Raw genomic sequence first — 17,733 nt, 5'->3', positions numbered from 1 at the left:
TGGCTTAGTTCATAAAGAACTGTATAATGAATCAAACAAGCAACCATAACAAAAGTAAATTAAATAGTCACATTCTTTTTGGCTTCCAAATGTGTATCTTTTTTTTCTATGTATTTTTTTTTTCAGCGTGAAGGTTTATCCTTTTTAACAACAAATGCAGTCTCCACAGGTGAAACCAAAATAGTTATTAGACCATAATTCATGTAATTAAACCAAGAGTAGACATTCAGAGCTATTAATTCTTTAAACAATCAATTTATCAGCGCACACCTGAGCAGAAAGTAACACCTATCAGTGCAGTATTTTTGGTCACTTGAAAAAATGGGTTGGGTTCAAACAAAGGTGCCATCATGTTCTATGTTGTTTAACACATCTAGATGTAAATATGAGGAAATGAAAGCTGAAATTTTGATCTATCATCTCACATTCATCCTTTGATTGCAAACCCAAATGTCTTTGACATACAGTGAAAATAAATTAAATTGGCCTTATACTGTTCCACTACTTTCAGAGGGGACTGCATCTAAAATAACTGACAAGTCTACACATAGCCCATCTATTTATGAGTGTGAATTTTATTGAGCAATGACAATGAAAGAGCATTTTAAATAAACAGTAATGTTGCTGGCATGATTGCATCCATTCAAACAGAGACCTGAAGTCATATATAAATTAAAATAGTGTTTATTTTTAATTTTTTAAAAATACATTAAATACAAATCATATATGAACAAAACCATTTTCCTTTCTTAAAGAAAGGCATAGCTGTGTAATATTTATTTTAGTAACATGAAAAGCTTTTTAATGAATCAAAATTCTTTCAAATGATAATAAAAAAAAGTACAATTACCCGTGAATGGAGAGATCCTTAAAAGTGATAAGTGGCCCTAACATTGCACAACAGAATGAGGAACGGCAAGTTCTTTTTTTTTTTTTTTCTTAACTCAACTTTTCATTAGCTTTAATATACGCCAAGATGGAGCTTTTAAAACTTAGCTTAGCATTACCTTAACCAGTGCTGGTCCTTCCTACATGCCTACTTTTCAAGTCATGCTGTTCCCCCCTCACCACCCCTAGGGGCCTGTCATGCTAATAACAAAATCGTTAATTATTATTTAGCGTAGTGTTCGTATATGTCTAATGAATTATAATGTTGTTTTATTTCTACTATTATCCATATTCATTAGGTTTTTATCATTCATATGAATTGCTGTTTCCTAGTTAGAAAACCAGATTATAGATACAGGAGCCAGATAAGGTAATAGTCATAGTCAAGTTGATTTACAAAAAGCTACATCACAGAAGATTCAAATAAAGAAGAGGTGTGGCAATGGTGTAAAAATAGCTTTTATTATATAATGAGTAAGCAGAATTCTGCTTTGGGCCCCAGAAAGGTTAGGAGTGGTACTGAGCTTAACTTTAACATTCATGTTGTTTTAGCTTCATTTTAAGCAAATAAGTAAATACATAGCTTAAACCTTACTAAAACAAATGGCTATCTTCAAAATTTAGCTTATATCTAGCCATTTATCTTAAGAGAAAACTAGGTTTCCCAAGAAACCCGAAGACGTCTCATATTAGACTGAGGACAGAACCATCTCTTTTCATTTTGTACAATGCACTGTTGATATAATATCTAAAAACTCATTAGTGATTATATTCCCAAAACATGTTGAGTTCTATCTATTACCTGTTGTGCAATCAGTGAGTCACTTAATCCTCAAAAAAAGAGAGAAAAGGATGAGCTTATACGCCTTTCTTAGATAAATAACTTCAATATTTTAAGGTTCACATGCCTTTTCAGACACAAAGCTGGCCAGAAAAAAAAAATCACACACACATACGTATCTACAGTATATAGAAATGACACAAGGTTTAAGCAGGGACAACAATTTTTGTACTTTGTTATACTCTTCACCCAAAATCTAGTTGTAAAAATAAAAAAAGGTGTAGCACCAACATGTCTTAAGTCTTTAAGTAATTAAAAACATATATTTTGCACATTTTGTATGTTGTTTTTTTTTTTTTTTGTAGTTTTTGGGAGGGTGTTGAGGGGTCAAGCTTTTGGCTGATTCTGTGCTACTGAGCTACTGGGAGTGGGGATACCTCTCCGGCACCCTCCATATTCAAGTCATTTCTCAGGAGGTCAGACAAAGGAAAAAAATATCCCAACATCCATACTAAATTATATAAAGACAAGCTATCCAATAGGGTTACTGAGCTAATCTGTAAGCTTTTCGTTTGGGTGAAGTAACTGGACAGCATTCAGAGACAGAGCACTAAGTACTAATCATTATTTATCAAATTTCAGCCCTGACATGGTTAAGGCAGTGATCTGAAGTAGGAAAGTAACTGCCAGTGATCATTATCAAACTTTGGAGTGCATACAAAAGGTATGCAGTAGTAATGCTAGATGGTGTTGCATTTTCTTACATAGTCACTGAAAACTCACAGAAGGACAATTATCGTGCAATTTGGGCAATTAGATCATGAAATGCACAAGATGTCAAAGATACCGACTGACATTTTCAGCACTGGGAGCAATATCATGTCAAGTGCTCTGTGGTGTATTTTAGTGCATTAAATATATGTTGCGTATTATATACATTTGGAATCCACTTGGAAGCATGCTGCATGCTGTAGCTTTGATAGATCAGTTACTCTCTCTTCCTGACAGTTGAACAAAAAAGCTGGTAGGAAAACAGGTATCAGAAAGTCATGTAGTTATTCTCCTACATGGTTAACCTGGGCATAAATCAGCAAGTGATCACACAAGCATATACAGTGAATAAAAGAAAATAACTACAATGAAAAAGAAAAAAAAACACACACACACATTGAAATGACTTTTTGAAAAAAAAAACCATTCAGTGTGCGTAATAGGTCCTAGAATATCATAAATTTAAACACTTTCATAATGCGTGTTGCAAGAAATGGCCAATGTAATAGACTGGGGTAGTTGTTCAGTGAGGGACCAAAGTGCATCAAGTGCTTGTGCTTCAGATGGAGCCAATGGCAAGAGCAGGCCAACACTACTGAGCATGCCCATTTCGAACAGTCCTACACCAGAAAGGCAGAGACAGGACGCGACGCTACGAGAGAGACAGTGATAGTCATGGCAGTGATTTACTCAAGGTGCTTCATTTCACCAGAAAAGAGAAAGGGCCAACTACATACTTTCAGTCAAACCCATATACTTAAGAAGCTGTCACACATAACCAAAAGGTAATGAAGCCCAAAGGGTAATTTAGACATTTCTTTTGTTAGTGTAATCCAAATGGTGCTTTCATTGGGCTATAATAAAAATAGATTAGCACAGATCTTCCCCTCCCTATCTCCCTGCCCCCTTTCTCTACTCCCCTGATGTGTGAAAGTGACCTGATGAGTCCCTGCTCCGGTGCATAGGTGGGGTGCTCAGAAATAGGGCACCGCCTTTAAAAATCTCCCTTTCCCCCTTTTCACTGTGGATTCATACCATTCAGAGGGGATCGTCTGCCCTCTCCCATTTTCCTTCAGTCTCTCCTGTGTTTCTCATTTATTTTCCTGGTTATAACAGTGGACTTGGCTTTGTTCTTTGCCCTCGTAGCCTGGCAGAGGCTGTCCATACTTGTCCACACACCAACACTGACCACGTTTATGGCCTTTGGATGGACGACACTGTAGGGAGACAGTAAGGGAGGGGAAAGATAGATGGGAGTATTATGTTAGAGACATGTATATGTAAAGAAAACAGCCTCCAAATGGAGGAAGGAATAGACATGGGCAAAAAAACAACAACACATTTCTCCCAGCATATCTCACCCAGGTGACAGAGAGTAACACCAACACTAGAAACTAGAGTGAGAGGGACAGTAAGACTGAGACAGAGAGCAAGACAGGGAAAGAGTAATAATGCAATTCAAATAACTGTGGTCAGACTGGTATATGAAAATTTAAAACAAATTTTCTTTCTTTATCATTTTGAAACATTATGGAAACACTGAGAAAATTAGCTTTTTTATTATTTCTCATTTTTTTCACTGTCATTTTGGCTGTGAGACAAAAATGGGGCAAATCAAATATCACGTCTGAGGGAAGAATGCATTGCTGCCATTGGCTCTGTGTGCATATGTGTGTGTATAGGTGTGTATGTTTGGCTCAGCTACATATGTGTGTTTGCATTTGTTGAATTGATTCTTAGGTCATGTAGAAATATGACAGCTGGTCAAGCTACTCCAAGCCACCATGACCTCATCAGAAGCTGCAGCAATGCTATTGGAGATATAAACAAATATGTAACTATTAATTTACCTATTAAAAAAATATTTCATAAGGAATGCTGAATGATATAGGTTAATTATGATGATTATAGCAATGATTATTGCAAACTTGTCATCTTACACCTACGACAAAAAAAATTACTTCCTTAAAAGCATGATCATTTAAGTAACTATCCTCTTACTGCTACCTATGACACTTATATCAGGAATGTGCTTTGAGAAGATGATGCATGACAATATATGTGTTAACTAAGGAATAAAACACAATGGGGCGTGGTGTTACCATCCGACAGCACAATAACAGCACATCGCAAAGTGCCTCTCAGCCCCAGCCTCTCTTTCTTCCATCTACTACTTATTCTGCACAGGGTCACAAGGAGCCTGGAGCCTATCCCAGGGAACTCTGGGCACAAGACGGGGGATACCCTGGACGGGGTGCCAACCCATCACAAGGCAAAATCACACACACATTCACACAAAATATGGAATTTGGAAATGCCAATCAGCCTACCCTGAGAAAAGTACCCTCAGAAAGCCCCCGAAGCACAGGCCAGATTTGAACCCCAAACCCTGGAGGTGTGAGGCAAACATGTTAACCACTAAACCACCATGTGCCCCCAGCTCTGGAAAAATCATAAGACACACAAAAAAATTTAGCTTGTAATGAGAAATCAGAAAGTGCTAAGACCTGAAGATTTTCCTGTGGTGAAAAACAGTTACAAAGTGCTGACACCTGAGACTATTATCTCCTTACAGAAAGCTTGTAACAACGATTAGACGTTTTTCTTTGTTAAATAACAGCATGCGTTTAATTCATTTATTATTTGTCTTATCTTATTATGGACTCACCACCACACATGTCCCTGTAAGTGAGTTATAGAAATGATAACATATTAGAGCAAGCGCATTGCTTAAACCTGTGATTTGTCTTGCTCCTGTTATACACCTTTACACCTATAGACCAATCAGATTTGAGCTTTCAGCAGTGTTGTGATATTATAAAAGATAGACGGTATTTAGATGTGTTCATTCAAAATCAATCAAACAAACAAACAAACAAACAAAAAAGAGTTGGGCTCAATGCTTCCAGGAACACAAACAAGGATATACAGTTCATACAAGACTTTATGGGTATGAAATACAAAAATGTTTCTATATCTGCAATTATAATAAATGAGCGATTTGTCTACAGAGTTACCTCTGAGTAAATTAGCAGTATGGTGGTGTAATAGTGCTTCATGCATGAATCAAACAAGTTTTAAAAATAAAAAAGGAAACATCATCTAAAACTATCAGGTTGTTCCTCTACAGGTTCTGGTAAATTTTAATTTTTAATAAGAATGTTTCCATCTTAGCTTGCTGAAATCGTAGTTTATTAATTCAGGCAGTTAACTTTATCCATCACGCAGCCCTCATGGATCATTATTGATAAACATCACAGATTTTTAAAAAATAGTTATTCGACCATAATTCATGTAATTAATTGCCAATAGTGACGCTGCTGTGTGATAATCATGCACATTTCCAAGAAGACCTGAATTCTCCATGGTGGTGACGCTACAGCACAGACTAGTGATGGAAGTAGGTGATTATCACCTACAGCATGGAAAGACGCTGCGGTCTCGTTGGAGTCCATAAGCCGAGACCCAGACTCCGACCGAGATCGCCTAATGAGACCCAGATCTAGACCAAGGCCACGTTTATGTGGTCTCATGAGCCAGCTACTCTTCAACTCAGCCTGGTAATTTTAACAAATTGTGCACATACCCTTACACACACAACTGTGTGCACATATGAGGGCTGAATATACAGCGTATGCTGGCTTGAGTAGTGTCTTTATGATGTTAATGAAAAAGCGTAAGGGGATATTTGGCTCTGCTAAAACATTTGCCCTACACAGTTAAAGAGCTGTCTGACTATTTTAGGAAACTGGTACCGATTAAAAGTCATCTGGAGCTTAATTTTGGAGAGAGAGAGAGAGAGAGAGAGAGAGAGAGAGCGAGCGAGAGAGAGCAAGAGATCAAAGGGACTTTTACTGAGTGAGGACCAAATTAAAATACCTCAAGCAGAACAAGAGCAGTTTGGGAAATAAAACTGAGCATTTATTCTGTCCTCTTCATGCCTCCTCCTTTAATCATGCCTTTCTTTCTGCATCTTCTCTGCATGTTTCCTTCCCTCCTTCCTCATCACATCACACATTCCTAGCCTTTTCCCTTTCTTTTTTTATCATGGCTGATCTTTTGCAATAAATAAACTTTTTTTTTTTTTTTTTAATTAAATCACACAGAGCAAAGAGCATGAGAAGGAAAAGTTAGAGGGACAAAGGACTATTGCTGGGAGAGAACAAGAGCACTTCTGCCAGTAAAATCTGTTCATGCAGAATGTTACACAGAGCTTTCTGTGTCTCGAACTGATGTACAACTGCTTCACTCTGAATGAGGACTGGAATGACTTTGACTTCTGTGTGCCAGAATCTGTTTCTGTGAGATTTCTATCAACACGTATGCTTCAAAAAGTGCTATTCTGAGATCGCTGCTAATACAGACTTTACTGTAAACTCTGCTATACTGACATTTCAGAGGGAAAACCCAAAACACACATTAGTTGTGATAGGTGTGTGTGTGCGTGTGTGTGTGTGTGTGTGTGTGTGTTTGTGTTTATGCAGATTCTACACATGCAGGTGTGTCTGCATATGTGAGCAATGGATGGAGAGTGCATGCGGCTGTTGTGAAATGAAGAAACTGAAAGGTGGTTGAGTATAATCCTGTCAGTGAGGCAACGTCTAGAGGATATAACACAACAGCCTTGTGTGTACTGAGTGTGTACACGTGTGTGAGAGCACAAATGGGTGTTTTATATGTCACAAAGCAAGCCTCAACCATGGCAGGTCCGTAACATTGCACTCATAGGCAGCAGGAAGGCCAGGAGGACATTAAAAGCAGCAACAGCGTAAACACACACGATACACACGCACAATATGCAGATTAACATCTGCATGTGAATATGAACAGTGGTTGTTTTCCCTCCAGACCCTTGTCCTGGACTACATAAGTAGGTGTCCATCTGCCAATTTGTGCATCAGTTCTTCTTGAACATGTGTGTAGAGTTTTGTGTAACTACTGTCCACGTTCATTAAACACATATTGAAGGCATATAGCAACCAGGCATGTAGTAATATGGCTAATAAACCCAGGCAGGGTACATGTGCATGTGTGCAGTAAAAGGAGACTGTGAGAAAGCAAGATCCCATAGCGCTAGAGACGTACACAGAGGCACTCTACACACTATCTGGAGTGTGTCTCTGCCCGAGTGTGTATTTGTGTTCCCAGCGTGTCTTGCAGTTCACACCTCCCTCTCTTCTCGTCTTTCCCACTGCATCACTGAGATCTCATTCAGTGTGAAAGCAGCAGTGGAGACGGCCTTGGGTGAGCCAGCGGGTCAGGGGGGTAGTGTTTGTCTCCAGCCCAGCAAGAATACTCACTGCCTGGGGCAAAGATGAGCATGGCCTTGGGGGGTTCGGGGGGTGGGGGGTGGAGGGTGGAGGATGGGGGGCAGCATGCTTCGCCTCTACTTGCACACTAAGCCAATTCATATAATCAGAGCTAAAATTACCCTGGACTCGACTGTGCCCTCCAAGGGAAAGGCCTCCAACACACACACACACACACACAGTTATTACCAGTCTTATTCTGGGGTGGAGGAGGAGCCCCAAGCACCCAGGATTGTGCTTGTTTGTGTTTATATGAGGCAGCCAGTGTTTATGCCTCTATCCGTCTTCTAAAAGAACTATCCAGCTAGTTCACATTTGTCACAGGTAGATTTCCGTGTTATCTGAGTTTCAATGTATACAATCCTACGCTAACGCTGCATTCGAATTACCTCGGAAGTGGGACGTCAAAGCTTGGAATGATTTCATTTTTGACCTCCGTGCATTCAAGTTGCAAAGTGGTTAAAAACATGGTTTGTCTTTTGTTTGCATCAAACTAGCCAGCTAACTATGATGAGTGGTGTATATTTACCTTCTCAAAACAGCAAACTGTACAGTCAGTGATTCTGATTCAACAAGCAAACATGTTGGCTGATCTAAAGCAGCATAACTCATTTGTTTATTTATTTCACAGCTGATGCTATGCACAACCATATTGATGTGACTACACTTTTTGAACTCGGGAGTTGAGAAGACTACTCAAAGGCCCCGAGTAGGAATTCGAGTCGAGGGGGCGTTTTCTCTGTTTTTTCCTAGTCGGAGTTTGGGAATTATTACTATGAGTTACAACCTCTAGTTGAATGCAGCATAAGTGATTCATTTAAGAATAGCACAACTTGGCATAACATTCAGAACTATTTTGAACATCATTACTATTGGCATCATTACTATTGGCCTAGATCAAGCAGTACACAGGTTCTGCAGCTAAAAGTACCACAAAATGCTCTAAGCTGTAGAGCTTATTTTTTTGGCATTGCTAACTGAGCTCCATTTACCCGCCTTTACCGCTTTTGTACTGAAGTACTTAGAAAGTCTCCAGTCTTATCAGAATAAGCCACTCAAGAGGTATTAATCACTTAGAAATCACATTTTTTGTGCACAGCGGTACTTTTTTAGTGTGTTTTTCTAGCACAGTGCTCTTGCATGTACTCTCACGTATGTTTGAGTGTGAACACGAGTGAGAGCATGTACAAGCAGCTTTGCGTTAATTTACAAAGCTGCTCGAGTTGTACAGACAGCAAGAGTGATCATGTCATTGAGTGTGTTTGTTGCCTCCTGTCAACTCTATACATGAAACTGACTGTCTTTTATTCTCGTATACCCATGAGTGAAAGAGGAAACGCTGTAGGGTCCATTTAATACAGCTGAATGTCAGTAATCAAGCATGCTCTACCAGTGTCTAATCCTCAGTTCAGCGAGTTCAGTACAAGTGTCTTTATCCGTACTGCTACAGGCTTCCTGTTCTGTAAGCTTCCGAATAATCCTGTTTGCCCAAATTCACCTAACCCAAACATCTCAATTAAACATGCTCAGACCTAAACTCTGACTCATTCTTTTTACAGGAGAGGGACGGAGGGGGGTAGTCACCAGATGACTCACACATCTCCAAAAGCCCCTGATTTCTCCCATCAACATCCTCTTCCTTCTCAGAAGCCCAGATGCAGCCTGGCACAGATGCAGCTCAATATTTGGGATAATGTTTTAGCTGGTGGCCATGGCAGCACTCACCTGTTTCTTCTTGTAGAAGCCCTTCCTGTCACAGTTTGGAATGCGAAAAACTCGAAAGTTTATCACGCTGGATATCCTAAGACTCTTCAAAACGCTTTCCATCTCTATGCGACACGGGCCCTTCAAACAAACAAACACACACCAAAATAAATGTAAAATCAGTCCAACTTATAAAATCAGTACAAAGTTTACTATATCAAGCATGGGACCATAGAAATGATACAAACTAGCTGTTTCTCTCTCTCTTGCTCTCTCTCACTCTCACTCACTCTCTCTCTTCCATGGCAGACACAGCCATGCATCCTGACACTGAGCAGTACATACACAGCTATCCTCTGGTAAGGATTTCAAATATAAAGATGCAATATGTTCATTTCTAGTCTAGCTTTCAACTGTGGTTGTTTTTTTTAGTCATGCTTCATCCAAATATACCACTTGAACATACCTCTCTCTGTAGCTACAGAACTCACATCACACAGAGTACTCAGGTCTTTTAGTAAGATAATAAATTATGAATAAATATATTGTTAAAATAGTTTTGTGTAGCACTTCTTTGAGAATTTTATTATATACATATATTTTTTTTACTTCAATTTTTGACAATTTTCTCGATATATTCATTGCACGTTCCAGCTCCGTGGGCCTTTCCCTTGTCACCAAATACTGCCCTGCTGTAAAAGAGAAAAGGGACGGCTGCACTCTAAGTGACCTCAGGCAATGAATGGCATGTGGCACAGCTGGGACTGCAATCTTAAAGCAATCTATAAGCCGGAAGAATCCTTCTCTTTCCTGGCTCCTAATATATCTTGAAATACCATTCACTGCTGATCGGTTTAAAATCTTAAATATGGTAAATATGTCACATATGGACTTTTCTAATGATCAGAGTTTGTGTTCGGTGATGAACCTGAGCTTATGGGCTTATGGGCTAATGCAGGCAGTGGTAGCTCAGTGGTTAAAATGTTGGCAAGTGGGCAAATGCTGTAACTGCAGAACTGTACTTATGCTCTAATTGCTCTCTCTCTCTCTCTCTCTCTCTCTCTCTCTCTCTCTCTCTCTCTCACACACACACACACACACTTTCCTGCTTTATTCTTGACCATCGTTGACCCGCTGACAGAAGGTAAAGAAGCACTTACATACTCGGTCTCTCTTTTGGATTCCAGGCTGAAATTGTGGATATCAGGGTGGACTCCCTTGGCCACTGGCTCCACTTTGTAGATCTGTCCTTGCTTAAACTTTGCCATCTGGATCATGCTAAGCTTAGTGTGCAGCAGAGACTTTTTAGTGTCCAGCTCTGTTCTCTGCATACCCTCTTCAACCCCCGAACCTGTTGCTGTATCCTGCACCACCTCAGTGCCCTTGCTGACTGTTGCAATGGTAGTGGTAGGCAGATGTTCCTCTACAGGTTCCTCTGAAGCATGGGAGAGGTGTAAAGGTCAGTATTAGACAACATACACACGAAGCTTCACCAAACTTTTAAAAGATAGTTACTACAGCATAAAGCCAAAACTTGACTGACTTAATAAGAAGCCACTTAAAATGTTTGAGTGAGGAGAAATAAGGGAATAAAAGGGAATAAAAGAATAAAAGGGAATAAAAGAATGATTTATAGAAACAGGGTTTTAATAGCACTTATGGTTGGAACCATTAAGCAGTCTCTCCAGGATTTAGCGATTTTGCGATTGCATAAATTAACCCCACAATATTCAGGGGAGCTTGCAATTTCTCAAAATTACAAGAAATTTTCTGCAGATTTGTGCCAAGATGTGTCATATGATGTCATAACAAAGCACATTAAACCAAAGCCCTCTTCGATTCATGTGCGTCGAACATGAGTACAGCTAAAAAGTGTCATTTAAGAACAAACATTACTGCAAAAGACTGTGCAAAACAATTTCGTACAACTGCAGTCTCACCAATTCAAGTAGTTTTACACAAAAAACCCCCACAAAAATCTCGGCAAGATGCATCTCAAATTTTGAAAAAAAAAAAAAAACTACAGCAAAATCAAGCATTTTTGGCCAAAACAATCACCAAAAAAAAATCCATGACATCCTGTACAGACTGATTGAGGATTATTTGCTCTTTTGTCTGCAAGTTCCCAGCAGCCGAGCTAGAGCGGCCAAACTTCGGTGCAACTGGCTGAAGTGTGTATTTTCTCGAATAATTTTCTAGTTGAATTTGAACAGTATCAGTACTATCATTTTAATTCAGAACTTTTCTGATCAACACTCAGTATAGACAGGAAGTTTCTAGGAAGAGAGTTTGTCTAGGCCATCACTACCATAACAAATCTATGGTAGTATGTGTCATGTATCAGAGAAGGAACTCTGAACTACAGTTCCCAGAAGCCACTACACCTCACTACATCACAGTCACACGACCACCTACACCTGAATCCCGTTCTTGTTAACGAGAATTTGTGTATATAGCCACAGTTTGCGTTGCACTCCTTGTCTTACATTTGTCTTTCATTGCTGTTGTCTTTGTTGCTGTGTTTAGGTCGTTGGTTTATGTTTAGTCTTTGCCATAGTGTCTTTTTGTGTCTTGTCTCTGCCTTGAATGAGTGACAGCATGGTAATCGTTATAAGTAACTAAAATTTAAAATGCAGACCGACCCTAAAGTCACTGGACTTGTAAAGAGATATGAATGCAATAAGAGTGGTAAAATGAGAGGATAGATTGAAGAACATGGGGGGTGGGGGGGGGAGGAGTGGAAGAACTGAGTAAAGTCTAATTGAATCCCAAAGTGTTTGTAAACAAGAGAAGAACTGTGGCTTGGCCAGAATTGTAGCATCATCAGATAAACCATGTCCTTATTAACAATGACAATAACAACAACAAAATTATCAACAGCAGCATCAACACCAACATAAACAACACGATACATGCCTAACATGTTTTGGTGACGATGTATAATCAGAGACAAGGGCACTGAAATCATAGTAATAACCTACTTTCTCTGCTTGACCCACTATAATTTAACTGGAAATAGAAAAGAATGTCATATCCAGGGTAGAAGGGTAGTAACATCTATTTCTGGATCCTGCAAAACATCAATATTTAACCAAAATGTAAACTTTTGTATGTTTTTGTAAATTTTTTACAAAATGTACCGGGATTGTTTGGTCAATCCCTGTAAACAGCTAAACAGTTTAACATACAATATAAACACAAGTAAATGTGTGCAACAGACACTGTCCAAATAAATAATATGAGTTACTGATAAGAATATATTTGTGCATATCCAAATCCAGTCCATTTATGCACCAGGTAAAAAAAAAAAACAGCATTTGGGGTGGAGCATAAAGTATCAAGCAGACACAGCCCTGCTCACTGGTTGGAGGAGATATGTAATTACCATAAAATGTGGTATGATGGGAAAGGAGGACGAGAGAGACTAAAATTAAAGACCAGAAGGAGAGAATATGAGGTAAGGCAATACTGTAAAACAGCTGGCACCCCCAAACTGCTTTTTAAAAGTGATTCTGTATCCTAACAATAGCTTTTGTGTGTCACATTGTCATAGTTGATTGCTTCAACACAACACTCGCGGCTACATAGGATGGCTCATAGGGAACCTTGCTCACTGGGGGGCGGGGGGATATCGATGTCAGATACATCTAAAAACACCAACACTCATATGGAATTTTTTTTTTATATCTTGTGCGGGGGGCCAAATTCCTCAAAGAGAATAGGTTTTTTTTTTTTTTTTTTTTTTTTTTTTTTTTTTTTTTTTTTTAAAGCAGCTGGGGGAATGTTGGCTTAGTGATTAGCACGTTTGCCTTGCAACTCCAGGGTTGAGGGTTTGAATCCTGCCTCCACCCTGTGTGCATGGAGTTTGCATGCTTTCCCTGTGCCTTGTGGGTTTCCTCCAGATACTCCAGTTTCCTCCCCCAGTCCAAAGATATGAGCTGTAGGCTCACTGGCATTTCCAAATTGTGAGTGTGTGCGAGATTGTGCCCTGTGGCACCCCATCCATGGTGTCCCTTGCCTTTCCTTGGTGTCCCTTGCCTTTCCTGGGATAAGCTCCAGGCTTGTGTAGGATAAGCGGTATAGAAAATGGATAGATGGAAAAAAAAAATGCAGCTTTTAAAATAAAATACCTAAAAGGGCCAAAATGTTTCCTTTTGGTTACTGGGGTTAAGGATTAGGGTTAGGATTCAATTTAGGTGTACCGTAGCATTAATCAGTTGCATTAATAATTGTGTCAACTGAAGGTGAAAAATGTTGCCTCAGTAATATGCATGCTACATATGTGCCTATGTTCACATATTCACAAGCAGTCTGTAGTCTCATGCACATTATTATAATGCATAGCATTGTTCATTTACTCCAAGAGTGTTCAACTTTTTGCACCAGTAACTCTAACCATTTCCAGATCATGACTGCAAATATTTTTACTATGCAAAAAAAAAATCACAACAATCCAATCTGAAAATGGAATATTCACATTATTTCAAGGGCGGCGCGCGCGCGCACACACGCACACACACATACACATACACACACAAACCTCTGGTTTGAATGCTGGACTAAGCCAAGGGAACAGAATGTTCTGGTGTTGTGAGAGTGTGTTTCGGATGTTGTCCTCCAAGTCGGAGGCACCGCATCACGTCATTCACGAAAAAACAATTAAATAATATACACACACAAACAAAACAGTGATCTCCGCTCCACTCTAAAAATACATGCGCGCGGCATTCGTAACGATCGGGTTGGACCGGCCAAAGTTTAGCGCGCGCACACTGTGTGCACGCAGACAGCGCGGCTTCTCTCGCTCTCTCTCTCGCGCGCGCGCGTGCGCGCACACACACGCACACATCAGCATAGAGGGTTCGCTGTAGCGCTCGAGCTCGGGACGGAAGAGAACAACGGTGCCAGTGTGGGGCCGTGACGCAGTACAGCGAGTTGTTTATAAGCGGGCAGCACTGCAGCCGTCCAGGTGGTACACACAAGTCACCGAAGTATCACTGAGCCAAGGCTTTCACTGTGATATAGAGAGCAAATCTAGCGTTCATAATAAATCATCTCTGTTTGTTTGCGCGCATGCAGTCAGAAAAGCGCGGATACACGCGGTGGTCTGCAGCCTCCCACTAACACCAACCATGAGGGCTGCATTCACAGGGCGGAACTGTGCTAGCCCGGGGCGAAATAACTGCGTTAATCACAGTAGAGTAAACCAGGAACACGCAGTACCGTCCTGATCTGATGAACAACCAATCACGTTTAAACATGGGGTGGCATGGACTACACTAAGAGGCGGTACCACTAGTGTGTAGTATTGGACTTTTTAAAAAAAAATTTTTTTTTTAACGTTTTTTAAAAATGCATTCCTCTGTGCAAAATGAATGAATAATTAGCTCCTGTTATGGATTCATGGTTACTCTTTGTTTTTAATATGTACTCAGTGGATTTGGTTACAATATTCCATATAATTAGCCTAAATGGTGATTATTCAAATCAACACGAGCTATATGTGACGTCATAAGTATAGGAATAACAGATCTAATACTAGACCACTCTGAGGTGTGATTTAAAGGCAGTTTCCTGCTGAAGAAAAAACAACAACAATAGGAACCCTCATAGAATTTGCAATGGTTTTAATGGTTATAACTGGAATTCTATTAGTTTTAATGGGAAATGTAATAGGAACCCTCATAGAATTTGCAATGGTTTTAATGGTTATAACTGGAATTCTATTAGTTTTAATGGGAAATGTAACGGTCTCTACTGGTAATTTGTTGCCTTCTATTGGTGGCATGTTATGTCTAGTGGATTCCATTTAGGACTAGTAATGGTTTTAATGATTAGCTGATGGTTTATATGTGTAGTGGAAAATAACGTAGAATTTTTGTGATGATTTCTATTGTGTGTGTGTGTGTGTGTGTGTGTTTTATTTCAGCAGGGTTGGGTTGGCAGCCTGTGCCATTCATGTGAACACGACCCTGTTTCAACCTGATCTTGGAGTCATTGTAGAAGTTTCGTTCAATTTCACGAATAAACTCGTAGGCAAACCGACCAAAGGAACTTTTACTAGTGCTCACTGATGAGTACGAATTTGTTCAAATTTGCAAGGGAAGAAACATAAATTGGAAACGTTGCACAAGAGCCAGTACACGCAAATAACACATCTGGAGAGAAAGAAAGAAAGAAAGATAGAGAGATAGAAACAAACAAACAAAGCAGAGGGCTAATGCCATTCGGGCGCTTACCGACTCTCAGCTTTCTGTCCGTGGCTCTGGAGCACACACCCCTTCCCTCCAGCAGCGCCTGCAGCGGTTTGCTCTCACCGGGCCGGTGTTGACACCGCAGTCCGGCGCCGCAGCGTCCCGTGTACACGCCGCACGCCTGGCCCTCACTCAGCGCACACGTCAGACAGCAGCCGCAGCCCGGCTCGCGCACCCGCTCGGCGCAGTCACGTGGCAGCGGCTTGCACTGGCCGAGCGCATCGGCGTCACACGGCTCACAGCGCACCACGGGCCCCGCAGCATGCACCGTGCGGGCAAGAGCCGCAAACAGCGCCGTCAGCCAGAGCGCACGCGGAGCCGCCATAGAGCCGAGCCGGACAGAGCGGAATAAGGGCTTCATGTTAACGTGCACGGGGGTGAGTGGGCGACGATGGAACGGTGATCGGTATAAGAGCGCCTTTTTGAGGGGAAATGCTGTGCCCTCAGAAAGTCGTCACAAACCGCTAAATGTAGCAGGGCAGAACCGGGGAGGAACGGGATGTCGCGTCGGGTTTGACTCGAGCGTAGAACCCGGCTGAGCGGCGAGGTCTCTCCATCTGTAAGTGTGATTTGCTGTGAACTTCAGGTTTTATACAGGCAGGGGGGAGAAGAAGCACGGGCAACAAGTCACTCCCCTCGGTATGAATTATGTAGACCGCTATCGGTCTTAAGGGACCGCACACATCCTTCATAGTCACTCAGCATGGAGCGCAAAACACAATGTGACATCAGCAAGTGCGTTTAAAGAGCTTGGTTTTAGCGACGCACTATACAGCGCCCTCCACTAATATTGGCACCTTTGGTAAAGAAGGCTGTGAAAAATTGTTTGTATTGTTTAACCTTTTGATATTTTGTTTAAAAAAAATTCACAAAAACACTCTGCTCTCATGGATATCAAACAATTGCAAACACAACACGGGTTCTCCAAAAATATCTTTGTTAAATATAGGCCTGCAACAATTATTGGCACCCCTATGAATTCATATGAGAAAATATATTTTAAGTATATTCCCATCGATATTTGACATTTTTTTAGTACACCTGGGTGACTAGGAACAGGAAATTGTTCAACCATGACTTCCTGTTTCACAGGGGTATAAATATGAGGTAACACGCTCCTGTCTGTAATATGTAACATGCTCATAGAAAAGACAGAACCTGAATGAGAGGAATTTCCTCAGAGTTCACCTGAGAGTTATTATTATTATTATTGTTATTATTATTATTATTATTATTATTGTTGTTGTTGTTGTTGTTCTTGTTGTTGTTATTATTACTTTACAAAAATCATATAAACCTAAATCCTTATCTCGAGTATAGATTGTAAAGGATGCTTATTTAAACTCAAAAACTTAGACATATAGTAATAGTCATCACGTAACATTTAGCTACTATATTCAATTAGGCTGCATGTCCACTGTGTGCATGCAGTTTACATGTTCTCCCTGTGCCTCGGGGGTTTCCTCCGGGTACTCCGGTTTCCTCCCCATTCCAAAGACATGCGTCGTAGGCTGAGTGGCAGTGATTGTACTCTACGATGTGGTTTCTACCTCACTGTGCCCTGAATCCCCTGGGATAGGCTCCAGGGTGCCTGTGACCCTGTGTAGGATAAGCAGTACAGGAAATGGATGGATGGATGGATGGGTGGATGGATGTTGAATCATTTGAGGAAGCAAAATTCAAAAAAGCTGCAGATGTTCCCCAAATTTAAATATCATTTAGATGGATCAAATTTGACAGCAGAGCACTAACAAAAAATATCATATTTCATATGTTTTTTGACAATACAAGGAAATCAGAGAAACCAGAGACAGTAACCCTGGCTCAAGATCAAAATGGTGACCCTGAAGTTGAAAGATGGCAATGCTACCCGCTGAACCACTGTGCTGCCCACTAGGGGGAAAAAATTACAAATAATTTCTTGCGATTGATATGCGACCTGTAGAGACTGACTGTACCCCATTGTTTAAGCTAGGATGCTGATGCAAACCAATGTAGGTGACAGGGGAATAGCATCATTAATTTG

At 40.5% G+C, this 17,733-nt stretch overlaps 1 protein-coding gene across 2 annotated transcripts; it reads right to left on the bottom strand.

Annotated features, from left to right (window-relative positions):
* Window positions 1–267: 267 nt before the first annotated feature.
* Window positions 268–16,858, bottom strand: igfbp3 (insulin-like growth factor binding protein 3). 2 transcript variants are annotated; one of them, XM_053613937.1, is made up of 4 exons: window positions 15,693–16,851; window positions 10,614–10,888; window positions 9,475–9,594; window positions 268–3,657 (listed from the first exon to the last, which is right to left on the bottom strand). In XM_053613937.1, exons 1-4 carry the CDS (start codon window positions 16,066–16,068, stop codon window positions 3,532–3,534), a joined length of 897 nt encoding a protein of 298 aa, XP_053469912.1. In that variant the 5' UTR covers window positions 16,069–16,851; the 3' UTR covers window positions 268–3,531. The 2 variants fall into 2 exon arrangements, with proteins under 2 accessions (XP_053469912.1, XP_053469913.1); XM_053613938.1 differs by lacking the exon at window positions 9,475–9,594 and having other exon boundaries at window positions 15,693–16,858.
* Between the last annotated feature and the right edge of the window lie 875 nt (window positions 16,859–17,733).

This window comes from Ictalurus furcatus, chromosome 25, assembly GCF_023375685.1.
Source record: "Ictalurus furcatus strain D&B chromosome 25, Billie_1.0, whole genome shotgun sequence".
Taxonomy (NCBI): domain Eukaryota; kingdom Metazoa; phylum Chordata; class Actinopteri; order Siluriformes; family Ictaluridae; genus Ictalurus; species Ictalurus furcatus.
The sequence above is the reverse complement of the archived record's forward strand: the minus strand, read 5'-3'. Positions and strand labels throughout refer to the sequence as shown.